Source organism: Canis aureus, chromosome 28, assembly GCF_053574225.1.
Source record: "Canis aureus isolate CA01 chromosome 28, VMU_Caureus_v.1.0, whole genome shotgun sequence".
NCBI lineage: Eukaryota > Metazoa > Chordata > Mammalia > Carnivora > Canidae > Canis > Canis aureus.
Window position 1 is genome coordinate 2,718,430 of NC_135638.1, and position 24,270 is coordinate 2,742,699.

Below are 24,270 nucleotides of genomic sequence, written 5' to 3' on the forward strand. Positions count from 1 at the left end.
TTAAGATTTCATTTTTGGGAAGAGCCAAAACTGTAATTAAGTCTCAGGTGATGTGGGGCTTAGCATAAGTGACTCCATTTTGAGCCTGGTGTCTTGTTTTTAAATAGTCCAAATTTATGAATATGGCTAAATAAAAATCTTACTCTATAATAATAGCAAATGCCATTTTGTTGTGTGCAGTCTTAAGGCATGATTATTCTGTTCTCACTGTGAATGGTGTTTTTTTTATACATGATAAAGCAGGCTAGCATATTCACATACGTTACACCAAAAATAATCCATTCCTTTAAAAACATAATTTTTGTCTGCTTTTTAGAACAAAAATGTTTTCTCAAGTAACTGAAAAAAAAAACGTAGTGGCTACTGTAGGCTGTAAAATGAAGGAGAAGCTTAGCTTTACTGTGAAGTCTGAGTCTGGGTGTAACCTAACTAGCTAGAGGATATGCAATTCCTGATTGACAGCAGGACCAGCATTATGCAGATTTGGTAAGAGAGAACAGCAGCTCAGAAAACAGTGATTAGGGGCTCTGTTAGGAATCATTACATTCATCACTCATATCTTTAGTTTTTCATTTTCCTGTCTACTGGATTTGTAAACAAATAGCACAAAACAGTTCCTCTTTTGTTTTTATTAAAGTGATACTGCAATGCAGTTTCAGTCTATCAGCTAGGCATACATGTGTGGAAATTCGATATTCTCACTAAATTAGCTAATTTTTAGCTATGTTCCATGTTTATCTCTAGACCTTTGTGTATTAAATCCTATCTCGGGCTGTTCTCTTTATACACAAGTGTGTTTTGCTTGTGCCTTCCTGTCTTCTTCAGTGAGGAGCTTTATGTAGGTCAGGCTTGGCTTAAGCAGATTTCCTGAACCTGCGTCAGCTTAAGCTGGAGGAATTTTAATAAACCCTCCCCTGTAGGCGTGGGCCTAAATGAGGCTAGCCTAGTTAAGCCTGATCTTTTTCTGTTTGTGAAAAGAGCTGAGCAGAGCTAAAGGCTGCTGCATGGTGGTTTCAGAAACTGCCTACTTAATTTGAAAAGAACAATGGTAGGAAAGGCTAGATCTTCCAATTTTACCTTATCTGAAAAGCTTGATTTGCTAAAGCTTGTGAAGCCATATGTTAAAATTCTCGAAGAACACACTAATAAACATTCAGTAATAGTGGAAAAGAATAGATGTTGGGATATCATAGCAGTAAACTATAATGCAATTGGAGTAGATCGCCCTCCTCGAACAGCCCAGGGCCTACGCACCCTTTACAAAAGGCTCAAAGAATATGCCAAACAGGAGCTCTTGCAGCAAAAAGAGACCCAATCAGATTTTAAAGGCAATATTTCTGAGCCAACCAAGAAAGTTATGGAGATGATTCCCCAGATTTCCAGTTTTTGCCTGGTAAGAGACAGGAACCACATACAAAGGTAAGCTTTATTTTATTTTCTTGTGGAAAATTATGGCGCCTCCTATCTATTGGGCTCTGGCTTAGTTGTGATAGAGATATGCATAGTAAGCATCCCCACTTCGGGAGCAATGAATAGTGTCTTTGTTTTGCTTTCTTAAAAAAGAAATGTGAGGCTATAAGGAATTTTTCTGCTGCATTTGATTTAAGCCACTTTTTATTGTCTTCCCCTCCCCCTTCCCTCTCTCTGTAGTTTTTAAAAGTAAAGGTTAGGGAGGGATAAATGGGATGAAATTTGTAACATAACCTCATAAACTTTTTAAGCTTTAAATTTATATTGCTAATTAGCTTCTGAGAGATATCTTTTTCTTATTTCACTTTAGGTTGTATTCCATTGGCATTTTCAAATTTATGTAAAATTAGCAATTTCAGGAGAAATGGAACGCCTGTTTTTTAATGAATTGTTACTGTCTGCACATAGTGAATATTAATTGAGCTAAAAACCTAAAATCAGTGATTTAGTAAATTAATGGCATGATTGTATATATTAAGACAGTTTAAATTATTTTCCAACATATCCAAAATAAAAAAGATAAATACAAGAAAAGGAATTTAATGCCTAATTAGGGATTCAGATTACTTAGTAAAAAGTTTTGTTGTTTTTATTCATTAATGTCTAGTTTCACTTTGATCTTGAGTCATTACAGGAAAGGGGTAAGCACTCCCATAGAATTTTGCAAAGATATGAAACTATGAATTTTAATATATGAATAAGCAACCAAGTTCTTATAGGGTTAGAAACAATTTTTTTTGGCTAAATTTATGCTCTATATAACTACTTGCCTAGGAATCTTCAAAACTTCTTAGTACTAATTCAAATTTTAACCCCTGGCAAAAGATAAAAAGCATTCTTCTTCTGAACTATTTAGGGTTATTTAAACAAATTGTAAACTTGTTAGTTGAGGGTCATTTCAAACAAAGTTTTACAATACTTTCTTCTTGGTGGAAGAGTCATTATATAAGCAAAATTATTGATCACCTGTGAAATCCTTTTGAAGTTAGAGAAACGGGGGAGAAAAACTTTTTAGGTAGACTTGTTATTTTTATAATTTACTAGGGTAATTTTTTAAAGACCAGCTTCTTATCACATGTTGCTTATTTCTAGAAGACAGTAAAAAAAAAAAAAATCACCAGTGGGAATCTAGAACTCAGAATATATGAATTAATCAGTGCTTAAAATGTTCTCTGTGATGAGAAATGATTAAATCAGAATTTGCTGGGTGTCCAAAAAACTCCACAGTAAGACTTTTTATACAGTACTATTCATTAAAAATTTGTCCCCCCTCAAACCATAACCTGGCTTTTGCATTACAGGTATAAAACTACCTTTTGGGTATTAAGTATAGGTTTTTATAGTTCGAAAACTAGACATAGAAACTGTAGTTTTAATTAGTTGCATATTTTAAAAATACAGTGAGTATAGAAGAGAAATAATATACAAGTATCTGTTTACATTTTTGACTAACCATATTCCAGGTCAGTCTTTTGGGATAACAACAGTTGCTCTGATAAAATGAGTTAATTTATACATTACAAAACCTACTGTTTAAGCAAGAACAACTTTTCATACTTTAAAGGGAAGAATATTAGAAATAAGCCATTTAAATGCCAATTGTGTTAGTGCCCAGGTTGCTATTTTCTCTATATTAGCATATTTCATTTATATATTTAATGTTCTTATACTTAATTGATTGACATCATTGAATCTTAATTCTCAGAAGTTATAATCTATAATCTTAATTATGCTTTTATATAAATATGCCTGTTAATCTCACCAAACTCTCCATTCTTAAGGAAAATATTACTGCCTATATTTAACATAAAGATATATACCTATTTTGTAAGGCTACCCCTAAAACGCATTGACATATGTCTTCATTTTTACTTCTCTCTAGTATCAGATTATATTTTGTGTTTTTGCAGTCTATTTGGTCCTCAGCAGTTCATAAATTTTAGAGGTCCTTCTGTTTATCCCTTTTTTGTGACCTTCTCCAAAACATTCTTTTTAAAATTTTATTTTACTTTGTTATGCTAACTTGTAATGTTTCAACAAAAATGGAGTATTTCAGACAAAAGGCATTTTAAAATTTATATGGGAATATAATGTCTACATCTAATATAGTGTACTCCATTATATATACTAATTTGGATAGCAGTTAGGTGGATTTTTAAAGTTTCATTTTCATCTGTAGTTTTAGCCTTCTTCCTTTCTAGGTTTTAGGGATGTTAATATAAAGGGGGAAGCCTTATCACTTTTAATTACATTGGTATTGTTTTGCTTTTGAAAAGCATCAGATGACAAAAAGAATGAAAATTAAGGAATTTATGTAAACTACAACTAGATTTTTCATAACATATCTTATTATTTTGTTTGTATATCTTAAATATCTGATATTTCAGGCAGTTTAATGCCATTAGTAAGTGACATACAGGGAATTTTAATTTTTTTTTTCCGTATGTTCTACTTGAACTTGTTCCAGCATTTTAATCATTCATGTAGAATGAATGTATTCTTAACTATGTTACTTATTTATCATTTGCAAAATTTTTTTTGTAAAATTTTTTTTAAGTAATGTTAAGCGTAGTGTTTTTTCATTAATGTTCCAATAATTCCTTTCGCCTCTATAACTAATTTTTAAGTTAAGCAGAAGCATGCATTAAAAAAAACCAAGATTATATATTTTTTATCAATAGCTTCATGTTATTCATGAAATTGTTTTTTATTTTTTTTATTTACGATAGTCACACACAGATTGAGAGAGAGAGAGAGAGAGAGAGAGAGAGAGAGAGAGAGGCAGAGACACAGGCAGAGAGAGAAGCAGGCTCCATGCACCGGGAGCCCAATGTGGGATTCGATCCCGGGTCTCCAGGATCGCACCCTGAGCCAAAGGCAGGCACCAAACCACTGCGCCACCCAGGGATCCCCTGTTTTTTTTAAAGTAGATTTTTAAGATACATTGTGTTTATGTCATAACCAATGAAGTTATGTCAAAGTTTAAATTATGCTGAAACTACTTTTTTTCTAATAGAAGTGCCTATTTTATGGAAACTACATGTAAATTGAACAGACTTTCAATAGATAGTATATAAGCCATTTAAAATACTTAATTAAAAAAACATTTTTTTCAATTATACAGTATGTGATGAGCACCTTCTAGGTTGCAAGTAGTTTTATGCTAGGTGCTGGGGATGCAGTGGTGGATATGAGCCCTTTCCCTGTGAACTTTACCTGACTGATAGTTGAAGTACTGAAAGGGCAATGGAATCTTGTGCTTTTTGGACAGGTAAAGGATAAACACTATGGTATATAAAATTGTATAGTAGGATAACACTCTGATAGTTGAGCATACCCAAAGCCATACAAAAACTTGATTTTTTTTCCTTTTTTTTGGACAGATCTAGAAATCAGTACTTCCCATAGATGGCTTTCCACCATCCTAGAAGTCATAGACCTAGATGATTTTTAGATTTTTAATCGTCCAGGAGAGCAGAAGCCGAGGATCTAGGGCTAAGATATGGGGATAGCAAGGCCCAAAGTGCAATAAATGGCCCTTTATACCATTTAAGAACGTCAGGCTTGTGGGAACATGTCTCTTTCAAAGCATTAACAAAGGCTTTTTTTTATATTTACCTCATTGGCCTTGGGTAGTGTTTGTAATTTTTGTCCTTTTGAGAACTCAAAGTTAAAGATGGATGAGAGCTATACGTATATATTTTTGAAATTTTAAATGTAGTCACTTTGTTATTCCAAGGATTAAATTTTTTTTGTTTCATGGTTTTCTTTATAGCTGTAAAGCTTGACACTGATGTATACTAAATATGAAATTATGCTGTAAATATACTGTTGTCTTCATTTGATTTACATTTTATAATGCTTTTTTGTGTGCTGTAGTGCAAACTTGGATGAGGAAGCACAGGCTGGTACGAGTTCACTACAGGTAATGTTGGATCACCATCCAGTTGCTATTACAGTGGAGGTGAAGCAAGAAGAAGACATTAAGCCCCCTCCTCCACTCGTTTTAAATTCTCAACAGAATGATATTTTAGAACAAAGAGAAGACCATGAATTAGTACATGTTATGGAGAGATCTTTGTCGCCGTCACTTTCCTCTGTTGATATGAGAATGACATCGTCTCCATCTTCTATCCCAAGGAGAGATGATTTTTTTCGGCATGAGCGTGGAGAACACTTTAGGTCACAATTAGGGTATGATCCTCAGATTCTGCAAATGCTGAAAGAGGAGCATCAGATAATTTTAGAAAATCAAAAAAATTTTGGATTGTATGTTCAGGAGAAGAGGGATGGATTGAAAAGAAGGCAGCAGCTAGAGGAAGAGCTGCTAAGAGCAAAAATTGAAGTGGAGAAGCTGAAAGCAGTTCGCTTACGGCATGATCTGCCTGACTATAATAGTCTCTAATATTTTTTTCAGTCTTGCAACTTGATAATTTTAATTTTGGCCAAATTACTTTCATTTGGGAATATCCTGAAGCAGAATACATACTCTTAAAAAGTGTTGTTGTTAATCTCAGTTGTGAAAAAACATTTTTTGACATGATTTTCTAATTACTTAATTTTCTTTTGAGATATATTAAAACTGATTGATTGGTTGGCATGGTTATATATTTTGTCTTCAGTTTTTTTACTAAGAAGTTTAATTTTTGGCCTTACAAAAGATTTATTTTGATTATTAAATTAGAACACAAATAAATAGATATAAAGACAGATATATTCTTTCAAAGTTCTGAGTCTTCACTTTGAAACCTGTAGTTCAAGGTTCAGCCTAATTTAGAAGCAATACTAGCCTAGTTAATAGAATCTTGCCTATATGACATTGATTTTTATGCTTTCCTGTTTTTTGAAGAAGTCATAGGGTTCTAGGGATGGGAAGGTATTTGAAAATCACTTTCAACCTCTTCAATTTAGAGGTAATGAAACTGAGATCCAGGGAGAACTTCCTGATTTGATGTAACAAAGTTATTTATGACAGAATAAGGACCAGCCCTCAGTTTTTGTTTCTTTGTAGTTTCCCCCCTGCTATTCCACAGAGGTAAAAGTCCACTAAAATGACCTCCTTATGAAAAAAATTATGGAAGGGTTTATTACATTACTATTGCTTTTAAAGATTCATAGGTTATGAAATCAGGGGACTTGTATTAGTTATTTTCAATCTTCTTCCCTTTTTTTGTCCTGCAAAATAAGATGTTCTTTTGGAGCTGTTATATATTTTAGCTATAAGATTTAATGTCTTAATTCATTTTTAATGTCTTATTCTGAAAAATATTTCACAGTACAAATCACAGTAAAAAAGTTTTAATGAACACAATTAAAATTTTGCATAGAAATAGCAAAAAATAGTTATGATTTGATCTATGATATTTTTGTAAATACTGCTTTTTTAGTATTTGCAGAAATAAGTAAAATCTCGATTCTTAAAGCACACATTAAATTTAAGTTAAATTTTTAATATGTATATTCTGTTCTTGCTGGTGCTTTGTTCACGAAGGATGTTTGAGCCAAGCTTTAGAATGGTGTAGGTAGAATTTCAGTGTAGTAGAAAAGGATGTTTAAGTCAGAGTGTGCAACTTGGAAAAAGGCATAGAAAGTGGGGAACAGTGAAATCAGGGTGTACCAGCACAAATACAGGGTAGGCCAGGTGATTTTAAGTGGGTCTAGAGAGAGCCAGTTAGGGCTTGATTACCTGGATTTAGGATTAAATGAGTAGCTACTGTTCAGCTCCGGCAGAATTTTTACATGAAGGAATACAGCAGAAATCTGCATTTTTTATGTGGATCATTTTCACATTTTCAAACTTAAAAATGTTTGCAAATAATTTGAAATGTTTTAAAAACACTACACACAATGGGGGTGGGCCTCATTCAGCCAGTGGGCTTCCAGTTTGTGGCCTTTGGAGTAGAGTAATGGTTCACCAAGAGCAGAGCTGACCAGTATGAGAACTTTGTGGCACGTGTAAATCCAGTCCTTTTGAATCAGAAACTCTGGGGGTGGAATCCAACAGTCTTTTAAAAATCTTAGAGATTCTGATGCAAGCTAAAGTTTGAGAACCACTAGAACAGAGTACTTGGAAAGTAGCTTGGTGCCTAAATCATACAAGATTCTCAGAAAAAATTAGTGAAAAGAGAAATGGGTGAAGGTGAATTGAGGGACATCAGTTTGGAAGTTGATTGATGCCACATTATAGATTACACTGAATGTTGTTTATAAATAATCACAGTTGAATGTACAATGGGAAATCATTGAAGGCTTTTGACTAGAGGATTATAAACTAGAGCTCTGAGTTAGTGTCATAATAGCCTTTATGGGGTAGGTGTTTAGTGAGAGGAAATTAAATCCAGAATTTAGGGTATGGCTATTGAAATAAAATGGATTTGCCTGGTACTATTTTATATTTTAGCTTGTTGATTGCTTAATTTCATTGGCATTTTATATCTGCTGTTAGAGTTAGATATTTTATTATAAAAATGCCTTGAATATGTAATATGAGATCAACATTTGACTTTTCTTTGAGTCTAAACACTGGACTCAAGAGATTATTAGAATCTTATAATTCTAACTTAATGTTTTTGCAATATAATTCTAGTAAATGTATCCTTGAAGTAGTCAGTTTTAACTTTTTGGAATTCTTGAAAGCCAATTACCATATGTAATGGAATTCATATTATAATCTCAGCATGCTACTACTCAGAATTGATGTGAATGTTCAATTTGAATGTTGACTTTGTGCAGCTACATCAGTTTTTCAAACTCTGTTCTGTAGAACATTAATTTCGTGAGATGTTTCTAGGAAACTTCTATGTTCAAAAAAGTGCTACACACATTTTTTTATGTGTATGGTTAGGTTCTAAAATCAGTGTGGAAGGTAAAAATGTACATACAAAATTGCCCTTGAAAGTTTTTTTGCTGCCCATAAAACAGTGTAAACAGTAGTCTTCTAGGATCATATTTTTCCTTGAGTGTTCTTCAAGATTGTTTCTTTGGTTGTGTCAGGTGACCGATCCTTTGCATTTAGGGATTGAGTAGAATAAAATACTTTATTTTTGCATATGTTTAAACACCAGAATTGTACTCATTTCAGTGAGTTTACTGCCGCAGTTTTTCTAGTCAATCTTGTTTAATTTTAATTTGCAAAAATTTAAATACCATGAGCTTTACCTATGAAATGTAATGCCAGAAAACATAAGGAAGAGTGATTTTATTTTTAAAATGTAGACTTGATTCTGTAAAAGCATATTAAATTAGAAAAATAAGCTAAATCAAAATATTTCATCTAGTATATTAGTAATTTCAATAGTGGATAGGATATTTTAGCCACTTCCTAACTTCTTATCCATGTGGACTTAAATGACACATTGTTATTTTTACAACTTGATTTTCTAAACTAGGTATGATTTATAATGACATCCTGAAAAAGTTAATGAAACTTTCGTTTCTAAAAATGCCGTTAAATTTCTCTTAAAATATTCAAATTAAGTACTTTGCTTTTTTATATGAGTCATCAACTTGGTGTAAGTTCGTTTTTTAAAGATTTCACTCTACCTTATTGTATCTTATGTGAAAATGTTTAGACTATGAACTATTTTCCATGTGCCTTCCTTTAGAGTAATGTCAAATTTTAAAGACCTGTTTAAATAATTTACAGTGTGATAAATTGTATTTAGTATATACTGTAGATGACAATGGTTAAATGCTTTGTTAATACATATTCTTTGAAATACAAGGTAATACATTATACTGATATGTGTACTCTTTATGTGCCAGAAGACAAGGAATTCACTACCCCTGAGGTAAAATTTTTTGATGAGGCACAATTGAAATAAATTTATTTAAATAGTTGTGTTCATAGTAAACAATGTACCATGTCTAAATATAATATATTTATTTTTTCAAGTGCTAAGATTCACAAATTCTTAAAATCAGTTAAGTATCTGATGGTGAATTGGTAGTAAATATTTAAAAATAATTAGATGAAATGTGGTTAACAAACACAAAAAAGTAAATTCTTAAGATACACAACTTAATTAAATATTAGCAGTCATGCTAAATCTTTGCATATGATTTTGAGAGATTGAGTCAGTATATTTTTATATATCTTAATTGATTAAAACTAGTAGCTAGAATTTGAATTTATATTATTTTTAGCTTTCAGTTGCTTTGTAAGTAGTGGAATGCCAAACAAATAAGTAAAATAAAAATCCCATCCTAGTTAGCTCCCAAATAAATAGACATATCATAGATTTACGCTGTTAGTCGATCTTTCATGTTTTAAAATTATGTGTAAATTCACCTTACAAAAATTAAGAAACTCTTCAAATAGAAAAAGTTAAAAGCATTTTACAGTAAGCATTCATATGCCTACCACCTAAATTCTGCAGTTATGGTTTTGCTATATTTGCTTAATCATGTATCCATCCATCCATTTATCCATCAATTCATTTTTAAAAATAAAATGGTTATTTAAAACAAGTTGGAGATTATTTAGAGTACTTTACCCCTAAACATTTCAACATAAGTATTATGAACTGGAATTTAAGTATGTATGTATGTATTTGTGTGTGTGTGTGTGTGTATCTTTTGAGTAAGATTTGTTTTTTTTTTTTTTTTTTGAGTAAGATTTGTAAATGTGAAATGTACAAATCTTAAAAAATGAGTTTTGACAAATGACTCTTGCCTGCGTAGCTTAAAATCTCTATCAAGATTTAGAATGTTATTATTACCTTAGAAAGTTCTCTCCTGCCCCTTCCTAATCAGTCTCTTGGCACCTCAGATAATCGTTCTAATTTTTAAAAAATCATAGATAAGTTTCACCTGTTCTAGAACTTTATGTAATTGGAATTATACAGTATGTACCCTTTGATTCTGTTTACTTTTACCTATTTTAGCATTTTTAATACCATGTTGGTTCATCCTCTTATAGTAGTTCATTGCTTTCTGTTGTTGAGTGGTATTCTCTTGTATAAATATACCTCAGTTTATGTATACATTATTTTTGATGGACTTCTGGGCTATTTCCAGATTATGGCTATTATGTATAAAGATTCCAAGTGTTCTTGTATACATTTGTTGTGGACATAATGCTGGATTAGGGAAGATCTATATGTTTAAGTTTTTAAGAAACTGCCAGGCCTTTTCCCAAAGTGATTGTACTGTTTTACACTTTCATCAACAGTGTATGGTTTTTTGTTTTTTGTTTTTTGTTTTTTGTTTTTTTATTCAAATAAATTTTTGCATGCTCAATGATTGGAATGTCAGAATTGAAATGAATAACTTTTCTGAATTTTAGATGAATTTAAAATACTGAGCAGAAAATAAAAAAATAAAATGGCTGAGCAGATAGTTTTGATATCTGGGAATATTGTATTTTATTGATATATATATTTTTTCTGTTTTAGTCTTTACTGTGTATATGCTTTGACAGGAGGTACTGAGAAGTGTGATGAAGTGTATAGTGCCTGCCATGCTCATAAAATATCATTCTGAAAATATTTATGCAAAGAAAGATCTTCTAGGTGTATTTTATTCATAATGACACTAAAATGACATTAAATCTCTCTTATCAGTTAAGAAAACTATGGGGGTGCCTGGATGGCTTAGTTGGTTAAGTGTCCGTCTTGGTTTCGACTCAGGTCATGGTCCCAGGATACTGAGGTTGAGCCGAGGTTGGGGTCTGTGCTCAGTGTGGCATCTGCTCAAGATTCTCTCTCCTTCTCCCTGCTCATGTGTATGTGTGTGTGCACCACGCGCTCTCTCTCTCTCAAATAAATAGAATACTAAAAAAAAAAAAAAAAAAAAAAGTTAAAACTGGATGATTACTAGTTCTGAGGAATTTGTATATTAATGATTGTCAATTTTTTAGTGTAATAAAAACTGTGTTTCAAACCTTAAATTTATATTGCATTTATACGTTAATATTTGTTAAAAATTCTGGTAGGCTTTGGTAATTTCAAAATACAGTTTGGGAGAGTATTTACCTTCTTTGTTGAATTTGATTTTGAGACATTTTAAAATTCAATTGTTCTATTGAAAGCATTGTGTATTTGGAGTTTTTGAAAGAAAGTAATATTAAAGACTTGGGTATGTGGGATGTATAATTAAGCTGTCCAACAGTAGGGTAACTTCTTAGGAATCATTAAGATGATAATATCCACTATCAATATTAAAATGGCAAAATTTCACTCTTCCTCTTTTATCAAAGCATAATTATAAACATCCTTATTTAGTGAATCTTGCTTTTAGGCATTCAAGTCTCTTGTTTATGCAGACTGTCTTTTTGGTATTGATTTGCAAAGTATTTTATAGGGTCAAGGGAGAAGTAGATCAGAACCAAGTTTAGAAATAAAAATTACACTTTGTAGTGGAATTGTTAGGGATGATTAGTCTAGAACATCATGAATTAGTCAATATTTCGTGTATTACAAGTAGTCGATGTAGGAGGTTTTGTTCCTTATATGTTTAACTTCTAATGTAAGGATTTTTTTTTTAAAGATTTTATTAATTTATTCATGAGAGACAGAGAGAGAGGCAGAGACACAGAGGGAGAAGCAGGCTCCATGCAGGGAGCCCAACGTGGGACTCGATCCCGGGTTTCCAGATCAGGCCCTGGGCTGAAGGCGGTGCTAAACCGCTGGACCACTGGGGCTGCCCTGTTTAATTTCTAATATCTTTATTCTGCTTTGGGGGATTTTCTCTCTTCTCTGCCTAATAGCTTCCATTTAAAATGGGACTAAATGGGAAAGGAACCAAGACAAGGTGATGATGATGATGGTAGTTAACATTTAGGGAGTCCTTATTACGTGTCAAGTACTGTTCTAAGGGTTCTATGTATACTAGCTAATCCAGTGCCCACAATAAATCTGTGAGGTAGGTATTAGTATTACATTCGTTTGCAGATTCATAAACTGGCATAGAGTGGTAAGTAACTTGTCCAAGTTCACTTAGCTTGTAAGTGGGAAAACTCAAGATTCATACCCAGGCAGATTAGTTCATGCTCTTCTCCTCCTCCTACTATTCTGTAAAAGAAAGGCTATCTGGGAATCTGAGGTATTTCAAAGTTAATTATAAGTAATTTCTGAATTCTCCGTTTAATTATTGTCTTTTGTTCTATTTATTTTTTTCTGGACACAGGAAGGGTCCTGGACATAACAAGTAACACTAGGCTCTGGGGATAACAGGGTATTTGACTGGATGTTTTTCTAGCCGTTTTGGTGAAGACATACTTTTTACCCTTGTTTTACAGCAATCTTGAGCAATCACATATTTTTTTTGGATAACATAATAAAAGGAACACATTTTAAAAGTACAAAACGGTATTATCGGTCATTCAATGCACATCGACTACTACTGGTAGAATAACGCACAAGACAAAACTAAAATTGGCTAAAATTTCATACCACAAAATTTCTTAGAGTTCAAAAACTGATCAAGCATCCTGTCTTTTTTTGTTAATCCTAAAAACCTCAAAACTTTATCTGAGAAATTCAAGGTTGGTAAAGCAAAAATAATAAATAACTATCAATTATTTAAGAAACTGATAAAATTTCTTAACTAAAACCTGATGGGGTAATACAATTTTGTTAATATTTAGGTATTTAACATTTGACTTAGCAAAACTGCATTTGGTAAATTATGATTGTAAAAACTCATGTTGGCAAAAGTTATAATTAATAAAATATGATTCATAAAAAACTGACCAAGGAACCAAATCTTTGTTATAAAGTTTACTTGGAAAATAATCCTGAAGGTAACAATACATAAAAATGAAAATAAAAATGGGCAAAAATGGAGAGGAGTTCAAAGTTAATCTCTAAAGTTATTTTCTCATGAAAATTAATTTTAAGATAATTCTAATATTTTTATAAACATAAAGTCAAATGTACTTTGAGTCCAAATGGCAGTTTTGAAAAGTACCTATTGTTCTGAGCATATGGTGATGAGCCAGATCAAAACACCTTCCTTTCAGGACTTCACAGTTTAATGGGAAGGCTAATGTTAAGTAGTTTGGCACATAATTAATTGCTGAGATAATGCTGAATTAATAAGATCTAGCCTGGCAGAAAGGGAAAATTAAACTATGGCAGAGTGAATAGAAGTTAATTTAGAAGAGCATGTTGGAGGATGAGGTGGAAGGCCCTTTGGCTAGAAGTAGCATGTTTTCTTAAAGACCATTACGACTAATGGATTTTAAGAAAGATACATAATCAGATTTACATTTAAAAATAGACAAATATAGTAAATACAGGAAATGGTTTTAGGGAGTAGAGGTGGCACGGGAAGATCTCAGTAAGCCTGTTGGGAAGATCCTACAGAGTACAGTGGTTCAGAGATGGTGATTTGAAGAAGGGAAGTAATGGAGAAGGCAAACAGTGCAGAGCCGTGAGAGCCATGTGGGGGTTAGCGTCACCTGGATTTGTGTTTGACTGGCTGTGGAACAGAGTTACGGATGTCGAGGATGATTTCCAACTTTCTGACTTGAATGAGGGTAGTGGTACTCTTAATGAGAAATCTGAAGGAGGAACCATTTTTCGAAAGAAGACAAGTGGTATAATGAATCAAGATGTTTATGAAACATTTATGTAGACAGGTCTGAGGGGCAATTATGTACAGATACCTAGGTCTAGAGTCATGACTTGGGCTAGAGAAAAATATCTTCAGGTTTATACAGGGGTGATATTGAATCCTTGGGAGTTAAGGGGAAGGGCACAGTGAGAAGAGGGTCTAGAATTCAGGTCTGATGAGCTGGCAAGATGTTTTAAGAAGAAGCAACCAAAGAAGTAGGAAAAATTGAGATGTGTTAGAGAAGCTGTAAAAATAAGGTTCAGTATTTCAAGGAGGAAGTGGTCAACATCATTGTCCAATGCTTTTGAGAATTCTGATCAAGACTACAAAAATACCTTGTGCATTTATTGGCAAGGAGTTCCTTAGTGGACTTTAACAAGAGTAGTTTTGGGGGATGACTGGAAGCCAGATTGGAGTACAGATCTTCCTTGACTTATGGGGTTACCCAATTAACCCATCCTATTTTTTTATTTTTTATTTATTTATTTATTTTTAATATTTTATTTATTTATTTATGATAGTCACAGAGAGAGAGAGAGAGAGAGAGAGAGAGAGAGAGAGAGGCAGAGACACAGGCAGAGGGAGAAGCAGGCTCCATGCACCGGGAGCCCGACGTGGGATTCGATCCCGAGTCTCCAGGATCGCGCCCTGGGCCAAAGGCAGGCGCCAAACCGCTGCGCCACCCAGGGATCCCCCAATTAACCCATCCTAAAATGAAAATATCCTAAGTCAAAAATGAATTTATCCACCTTACCTACTGAACATTATAGCTTAGCTCTGACGGCCTTCAACACATTCAGGACATTTACATTCGCCTACAATTGGGCAAGATCATCTAACACCCTATTTTATAATAAAGTGTTGACTGTGTCATGTAATTTATTGAATAGTGAGAGTGAAAAACAGAATGGTTGTATGGGTACAGAGTGGTTGTGAGTGTATCAATTGCTTACCCTCATGATTTCATGGTAGACAGGGTAGACAGGCATTAATGCTAGCTAGACCTGACATTTGAATTTCTCAGTTCATAAAATACTAACAGGAGTATGATCAAATACTCTTTAATACTTACTAGTACCACTTGATTTTCTTGTGCATTTACTTTTGTTCAAATGACACTACTCCTTAAAGTCATCTCTAATAATGTGGTTTTTATTTTTATTTTATTTTATTTTATTTTTTTTATTGTAGTTCACCCAGCCCCTAAAGAAATAACAGTGTCTAAGGGACAAGAAGAGGAAGAACCTGATAGCCTAGTTAAATATTTCAGTGTTGTTTGGTGTAAAGCTTCGAAGAAAAAACACAAAAAGTGGGAAGGTGATGCTGTTCTCATTGTAAAAGGAAAGTCATTTACATTAAAGGATTTGGAAGGCAAAGACATTGGAAGAGGTATTGTGATATTATGTAATGTTTATGATTTGGACTACTATTAGTATATATCTGAGGTTATGTAATTAAAATGTGGGATTTTATAAGGGTTAGATTAGGATGCTCTTTAATTGACTTGCATGTCAATTAAAATTATCTCATGATAATCTGACAGTCTTATGTACACTAGCTCAGTTAAGGAAATCCCATCTCATGGATTCATTTTCTCCAAAATGAAATAGTTATCTGCAGTCATTTCTATATTTTTTTGAGATTAAGCAGTTTGTCTTACTGTACTTCTACTCCCCCCTCCCCCTTGCTAAATGATTAAAGTCAGAAAAATGTTGATATCAGGTGTGGAATATTATCTAATTTCAATGATACCCAACAAAATTTTGAAAAAAAAAAAAAAAAAGAAGGGAAATGGCTAGGCATGATCCAGATTAATACATCTAAATTTGAGGTTATCATTATTTCTATTTTAACATGTTACCAGGATGATTGTACTAATACAAGTTAGCTCACAAATTCAGAATGCTTAACACCAACCATGTTTTTTGGCATTGTCTCTTATTGTTCAATTTGAATATGGCCCATTACTATAAAATCTGTTCTATACATTCATTCATTTAATAATATCATACTTTATAGTTTTTAGTAACTGTTAAGTGCCAAGCATTACGCTAGGAGTAAACATTCAAAAAATGTATATAAATTATGGTTTAGTGGGGGATAGGGCAATGTAATTGATAATTAGGAAGCAATAAAATAATTGTTTCATTGAGAATTTTACTCCATGCAGTAGGAGATAGAAGGACCATTTAGATCTGCCTAGGAGGCTGGGGAAAGCTTCATAGGAATTATTGTTTAAGGTAGTGTTTGAAAAATAAATAGTTCTATAGGGTATGAGAAAGGGACATACATAGGAGGGAATAGTATATACAAAGGCACAAAAGCGGGAAAGAGTTAAAATTACCAGTTCAGTGTTTCAGGAGTGTAGTATGTGAAGGTCAGTGCCAGAGTGACGAGTTGAGGCTGAACTGAATGATCTGCAACTGAATTTTCTTTTAAAGATTTTATTTATTTATTCATGAGAGACAGAGAGAGGCAGAGACACAGGCAGAGGGAGAAGTGGGCTCCCTGCGGGGATCCCGATGGGGGACTTGACTAGATCCTGGGACCCTGGGGTTATGACCTGAGCTGAAGGCAGACGCTCAACCACTGAGCCACCCAGATGCCCCTTAATTTTGTTATAAAAATATTGAGGGGCGCCTGGGTGGCTCAGTTGGTTAAGCCTCCAGCTTTTGGTTTTGGCTCAGGTCACAACCTTAGTGTGGGATTGAGCCCCGCATCAGGTGCACTGGGCAAGCCTGCTTAAGATTCTCTCTCTCCCTCTGCCCCTTCCCACCTTCCTCCTCTCTCTCTCTCTCTCTCTCTCTCTCTCTCTCTCTCTCTCGCGCGCGCGCGCGCTTTCTCTCAAAAAAAAAAAAAAAAGTCGCATGCTCTACCAACTGATCAAGCTAGCACTCCTAGCTATATTTTCAATAATTAAAAAAGGTCTTGCTTTCTCTAAAGCTTGGCTAATTTTCATAGCTTTATTATTTATTACTTCTGATTTTTCTGTGTTTTTTAAACAATGATAAATTATGTTTTCATCCTGGGTAATGGGTTATACAAGGCTATTTGCCTTCAAAGCACAGTTTTCATTCTGTGGGGTTATAGGAAGGTGACTGTCGTATCACTAAGTTATCTTAGAGTGTCAGTAAATTAAATTCACATTCTCTCTTCTCATTTTAAAGGCATGGCATATAAATTGAAAGAGCTTGAAAAGATTGAAGAGGGCCACAGAGTGATGATTGGTGGAAAAGAAGTAGAAATCATGGGTATAATTTCTCCGGATGATTTCAGCAGTGGCCGATGTTTTCAGCTTGGAATAGGAAGTCCTGCTATCTCAAGTTCTTCTCAAGCTGCCAAGAAGTGTTTCTCTAACCCCTTCAAAAGTGTTTGTAAACCAAGTTCAAAGGAAAATAGATTGGGTGGTTTCCAAGATTGTAAACCACGCCATGACCCACATGCACCAAGTAAGATGTAAAACATAATTTGAATATTCTGTTTTTACTGTCAAAACATATTTGGCCTGTGAATTTAAAGTTTAAGATTTGTTTAAAGTTTTCAGATGAAAGTATGTATTATTCTTCAGGCATACAACTGACATAAGGAATAATGTTGAAGTTGTATAATATAGTCGGGGAATCATTTCATAAATAAATGTATAATTCTAAGAATATAATAATAATGTCACATTTGTATTAAAGGAAAAATATACCAATTAGAGATTGTATACACACAAACATACATGTATAAGATTTTGAATAATATCTGACATCTTAGCAAGCAGAAATATTAATTCATGAGTCAAGATTATGTTTATATTTCTCTTTTGACAACTGTATGTCTTGATCACATGCATTAGTGTATTAAAATGTTGAATGGTGATACTTTTTTTTTTTAAAGATTTATTTATTTTCAGGTAAAGAATTTAAATTATACCCATGAGAATCCAATTTAATGAGTTAATTTTTTTTAAAGATTTATTTATTTTCAAGGTAAAGAATTTAAATTAAACCCATGAGAATTCAATTTAATGAGTTAATTTTCACATTAATGAATCTAATTTAAAAAATCACATTAAAAAATAACACCTCTCCTGTTTTTTTTTTTTCGATTTGATTTGTTTGCCTGACAGGGATTTCTTCAATGCCTTTTTTTGCATTGAGGGCAGAGGTAAACTGTCATCAGAGATCTTATTTGGTGAGGAGGCAGACAAGTAAATTTGAATTATAAGGCAGTAGATATCAAAGTGGGTGGGGTATAGTGTAGGCTGCTTTCAGATTAGTAAAATAAAAAGTACATAGAGCAACATTAAGTATTTTTTGCAAGTATTATGGGAATAGAATTTTTGAAATAAAGGGGCCTTTGAGATCATTTAGTTTAGTCTTTTCCCTTTGCCTTTGAAGAAACTGAGCCCCCCAAAAATGAAGACATTGCTGAAATTCAAGGAATTATTGAAAAATTTGGGATAAAAACCTCAAATTAAGAATTCCTAGCTCTATGTGAGCTTATCTGAAACTTAGTTGAAAGATAGGCAGTGGAGGCTTCTGCTTCTGATTTTTCTTTTTATCCAAATATATTATCTGTCCCACCATCTCTTTTATTAACAGGCTTCCTTTTCCTTTATTCTCCTTTCTCTTTGCCTTCCTATTACATAATAGAGGGATGTGGGAAACCAAAAGAATAATGTGCTTATTCAGAGGTCTGAGGTAGAGTCCCAATTTTGCAACTGAACTAATGGGTTCTTTGACTTCTTGGAGTAGTCACTTACCTCACTAATGGCTTTGTCTCCTCAAGTCTAAATGTGGGTTCTAATCACTACCATAGAGACGTAGAGTGTTGCTACATGCTCCGTATAATAAATAACCTATTGACTAAATGAAAATGTTATTGTGATAATTTATATATTTATGCATACATGTGTGTGCGTGTGTGTGCATGCACGTAGAATATAACTCTTTGTGTGATGGTAAGTAGTTGATGATCCTCATTTATCTTGCCAAGGTTAGAACTAGGTTGTAGACTTAAAGTGGAAACATGAAGGATTTTGTAAGCACTACGTGATGTTTCATTATTGTGAAGGTAGAGAGAGGGGCATCTTAAAAATTGAAATGGTGTCCCATTATTGTGGTGGTTTAAGTTTTATCTTTCTTGAAGATGTATGCTCTGTTAGTTGACTTAGATTCTGTGGTCCTTCTTGCTTGAATACTGTATTATCCTCATCCCTGTCTTCTCTTTTTTTCCCCTTTGTGTGTTTCAAAAGAGAAAAATGGGGCCATTTTTTGATTAGGAACCCATAAGAAAGATACTTTTTTTTTTTTTTTAAAAGATTTATTTATTTATTTTTGAGGGACACAGAGAGGCAGAGACACAGGCAGAGGGAGAAGCAGGCTTCCCACAGGGAGCCTAGTGTGGGACTCGATCCCAGATCCTGGGATCAGGCCCTGAGCTGAAGGCAGATGCTCAACCCCTGAGCCAGCCAGGCGTCCCAAAAAAGATACTCTTGCTTTGCTACTGGAATATAGAGGAAAGCCAAGGGCTGAATTTTCCATTTTCACTCCCTAATCCTCTATTTGCCAGGAATTGACCTCAAAAATGGGAGTTCCTTTTAGTTGCTCAGAAACCTAGGAAGATCATTTTCCTCTGGGTAATCGCTAATGGTAAACACGATCAAACTCTCTCAGTGACTATGTATTTCTGCATTGGTGGGCATTTATTTAATCTCCTGGAACTTGTTTTCATTATCTTCTCTTCTAATTTCTGATTTTTTTTCTTTTTGTTTTATTCTAAAACATCTATTTTTTTTAAAGATTTTATTTATTTATTAATGAAAGACAGAGAGGCAGAGCCATAGGCAGAGGGAGAAGCAGACTCCTTACAGGGAGCCCAATGTGGGACTTGATCCCCAGACTAGGATCACGCCCTGAGCTGAAGGCAGACGCTCAACCACTGAGCCACCCAGGGATCCCTTTATTCCATTTTTTAAACCATGATGTAGACATATAAATATATCCCTAAAATAATTCTGATGAGTTATTATTTGACCTGACTTTAGAATTATTAATTGAGACCTGTTCTCTAGTTATATTTAATTTTGTATTTTCTGGTGATCTTTTAATAAATCTCTTAAATTGTATTAGCATATTTCTACAGAATTACATAATTATTCTGTGGTTACTTTTTTTTTTGCTGCTTTGCAAAGATTCATGAATTTGACATTCATGAACATAGTAATTAACTATAAGCAAATAATGATGAAGTCAATGGAAAATTTGTCATCTTTTCTCAGTTCTTCTGATTAATAGAAGAGTCATTGTTAGTGTATACAGAAGTCAAAATAATGGGAGCTTTTATGTTAAATTTGGGGTGCCTTTCCAAAACAAGAAGCTATGAGCATTAGCAAGTGCAACTTGGCAAAATTCCAACCTGTGATTTCAGTTGGAAATAGATCTCTTTGTTCTGAACACTGAACTATTAAATGTTGTAGCTTACTGAATTCTTTACTAGACAATAGTGAATTTTTAGTGGTTTTGAAGTACTTTGGAGCATATGAAGTTTGGAAAGCTCTTTGAAATTCTCTGCCTGAAATCTTATATCAATAAGGCATGAGATCTTATTTTTAAATTTTCTACTCTTGTTTAGTATTAGTGTGACTGAACTTCAACTTTTTTTTGCCACAAATGATGGCAAATAGTTATAGGCTGTGAATAATTAAAGCAAGATGATGTAGTTGCTGACAAAGTGAAATTGCAATACATTAATAAACTTTCATCTTTTTCTTAAGATTCTCTTGTAATGTCACGACCTGACAATAATCACCAGTGGACGTTCAATAAGAAGGGTTTTCCTGTTGTGGATGTGGTGATAGATCCTCACCTTGTATATCATCTTCGACCACATCAGAAAGAAGGAATCATGTTCCTTTATGAATGTGTAATGGGAATGAGGTAGGAAAATAAATAATTTGTTTAGTCCTAAACAATTAAATAATTGTTTAGGAAAATAAATAATTTAATAATAATTAAATAAATAATAAAGATTTTATTTCTTAAGTAATCTCTGCATCTAACATGGGTCTCAAAATCACAACCTGAGATCAAGAGTTGCACGCTCCACTGACTGAGCCGGCCATGTGCCCATAGTCTCCATTTTGATTTAACCTGTGACGTAATTGTTTTCTAGAAAAAGCCTGATGTAATGACTTTCAGTACATCATTAACAGTACTTCATGTGTGCATTTATTCTAAAAGGGATTCTTGATGAATGCCATGTGCCAGGAGCTGGGCATACAGGAGTGAGGACCACGGTCCCTCCCCTTAAGTGGTCTTTAAATTATTTGAGGAAACAGGTAAATATAGTCAACCTTAATGTGATACAATAAGAGCTTATTAGTATGAGAAAAGGTTATGGGGGCAAAATGGAAGTAGCCTTTAACTCTGCTTATGGAAAAAAGATTTTCTTCTTATTTCACTTCTACTTTAAAATAAAAGGAGTCTCCCTCACTTCCTTTTAAATACAGTTTTCTGATAAAGAATTATAGAATCCTCTCTTAAAGATACTGTAGAAGACACACAGAGACACAACAAAAGCCAGACAAAGGAAGTAAAAAAGAATCAAACGAATCTGCTAACATCTTGTTATATTTCCTTCTTTTGTTTTGTTTTTAATGCATATTTTTAAATTGATCATTTCAGAGGGAATTGGGAATGTAAATTCCCCCAAACTCTATGAGCCCTTTGAAAAATGACTGGTAAGGGATACGACATCCCAGAAACTGTCTAGACTCATGTTCCTCAGAATATGCTCTTCTTTCTAGAGATCTTATCTCATTTGGCCTGTGGAAAACATCTTTAATGACTTCTCTTTCACTTTCTCAGTGTAATCAAACCAGAACTTTTAATTGTTTTGAATTCCTAAATATGCTTTGATTCTGGATCTTTTCTGGCACCTCACTGCAGCAGTGCCAGTGTCATACAATTATATTTCATCTGGATTTCTGCAGTGGCACCTAGCTTGTGTATCTACTTTTGATGCTCCTCAAATTCATTCTACTTATTGCCACCAGCTTGATTTTTCTGAGAAACAGTTCTGAACATGGCATTCTCTTGCTTAAAATGTTCAGACTCTCAAACTTAGAGCAGTGTTTCTTCATCTGTAATATGCACTCCACTGGTGGTATGTAAGGTCATTTTAGGTGGATATGGACAAGACTTCTTTTTTATTTTATCTTATTTAAAAATATTTTTAAGGATTTTACTATTTTTTTAGAAGGTTTTAAAAAAATTTATTCATGAGAAACAAAGAGAGAGAGGCAGAGACACAGGCAGAGAGAGAAGCAGGCTCTATGCAGGGAGCCTGACATGGGACTCGATCCCTGGTCTCCAGGATCATGTCCTGGGCCAAAGGCAGGTGCTAAACTGCTGAGCCACCCAGGCTGCCCAAGGATTTTATTTTTAAGCAATCTCTTTTTTTAAAAAAAGATTTATTTATTTATTTTAGAGAGAGAGTATGAGTGTGAAGTAGTAGGAAAGAGAGAATCTAAAGCAGACTCTTTGCTGAGTGTGGAGCCTGATATGGGTCTCCATCTCATGACCCTGATGACTTGACCTGAAACCAAGAGTTGGATGCTTAACCCAACTGAGTCACCCACGGGCCTCTAAGTAATCTCTAGGACCCAAACTCACAACCCTAAGAACAAGGGTCTCACATTCCACCAACTAAGCAGCCAGGAGCCCCACACCTTGTTTTTAAATTCTGATAGCAGCATATTTAGTTAATGAATTATTAGAAAAAAATAGCATATTGGGCACGTGGGTGGCTCAGTTGGTTAAGCATTTGCCTTCGGCTGAGGTCATGATCCAAGAGTCCTGGAATCGAGCCCCACATCAGGCTCCCTGCTCAGCGGGAGTCTGCTGCTCCCCCTACCCCTCACTCCACTCATGCTCTCTTTCACTCTCTCAAATAAATAAAATCTTTAAAAAATTTAAAAAAGATAGCATATTAAATTTTTGGTTTCATGGATAAATCATGCTTGAAATTTTCAAATAAATCTAAGTAAAAAAGGGAGTTGAGTTAAAGAAAAATAAATAACAACATATTAGCAAAAAAAATCACATATATAACAAAATTGTGATGGTAGTCATGAAAGACTGATGTTTGGGAGACACTGACGTGCAAGATACAGTGCGAACTTTCAGGGATAAGTTATCTGTAGTCTCCACCTCTCTTGCCAGGTTCATAGCTTTTGTCTTACTTACTTAGAATTCAGTGCAAGCTCCAACTATGTTGAACTCTCAATTCATGTAGTAAATTCCTATTCTCCTTTGAAAAGGTCCATCTTTTCAATGAAACTTTCCTGCTCTCTTCCTTCCCCTGTGGAAGGATGAATCACTATTTTTCTTTCTGCCACTCATATCTTAGCTGGCATTTGGTCTTGAATTGTCAAGTTGTTGATCTAAAATGATAATAATGGGGGTGCCTGACTGGCTGGCTCAGTTGGTAGAGCATACATCTCTTGATTTCACGGGTTGTGGGTTTGTTGGGTGTAGAGGTTACTTTATTTTATTTTATTTTTTTTAAAGGTATTCTTTTTTTTTAAGATTTTATTTATTTATCCATGAGAGACATACAGAGAGAGAGAGGCAGAGACACAGGCAGAGGGAGAAGCAGGCTCCATGCAAGGAGCCCAACATGGGACTTGATCCCGGGACCCCAGGATCACACCCTGGGCCAAAGGTGGCGTTAAACCGCTGACCCACCCAGGGATCCCCGTAGAGGTTACTTTAAAAAAAAAAATCTTAAAAAAATTATAATTATGGCTGTAATTCATGTTTGTGATTTTTTTCCTCTGTACTTTGAAATGGAAGACCTATTTTGGATTGGAATGGAAAGGTGATTTTTGGTTATTTTTACTAATAAGAAAACTAAACTATAATAAAACTACTTATTTTTTTAAAATTTAAATTCCAATTAACATACAGTATAATATTAAGTTTCAAGTGTATAATATAGTGATTCAGCACTTATATACAATACCCTATGCTCATCACAAGTGCCCTCCTTAATCCCCATCACCTATCTCATCTATCCTCCCACCCACCTCCCCTCTGGTAACCATCAGTTTGTTCTATAGTTAAAAGTCTGTTTCTTGGTTTGCCTTTCTCTCTTTTTTCTCCCCTATGCTCATTTGTTTTGTTTCTTAAATTCCACACATGCGTGAAATCAACATCACTTATCATCAGGGAAATACAAATTAAAAAACTA

General features: G+C 33.9%; 2 protein-coding genes across 7 annotated transcripts in view; both read left to right on the top strand.

The window, feature by feature from the left end:
- The window catches only part of RAD54B (RAD54 homolog B), a 100,898-nt gene that overhangs the window by 36,914 nt on the left and 39,714 nt on the right, over positions 1-24,270 (top strand). For 3 of the 6 annotated variants that reach the window (XM_077876235.1, XM_077876232.1, XM_077876233.1), the window contains exons 4-6: positions 15,220-15,417; positions 17,196-17,477; positions 20,792-20,954. In XM_077876235.1, coding sequence (XP_077732361.1) covers positions 15,220-15,417; positions 17,196-17,477; positions 20,792-20,954 — 643 coding nt within the window. Of the gene's footprint in view, positions 1-1,279; positions 1,420-5,349; positions 5,396-12,832; positions 12,956-15,219; positions 15,418-17,195; positions 17,478-20,791; positions 20,955-24,270 lie in introns of those variants that run through there. The other 3 variants (XM_077876236.1, XM_077876237.1, XM_077876238.1) reach the window with 3 other exon arrangements.
- On the top strand, positions 671-10,713 carry FSBP (fibrinogen silencer binding protein). Its single transcript, XM_077876239.1, has 2 exons — positions 671-1,419; positions 5,350-10,713. The coding sequence occupies exons 1-2, from the start codon at positions 1,046-1,048 to the stop codon at positions 5,873-5,875; spliced, it is 900 nt and encodes a 299-aa protein (XP_077732365.1). The 5' UTR covers positions 671-1,045; the 3' UTR covers positions 5,876-10,713.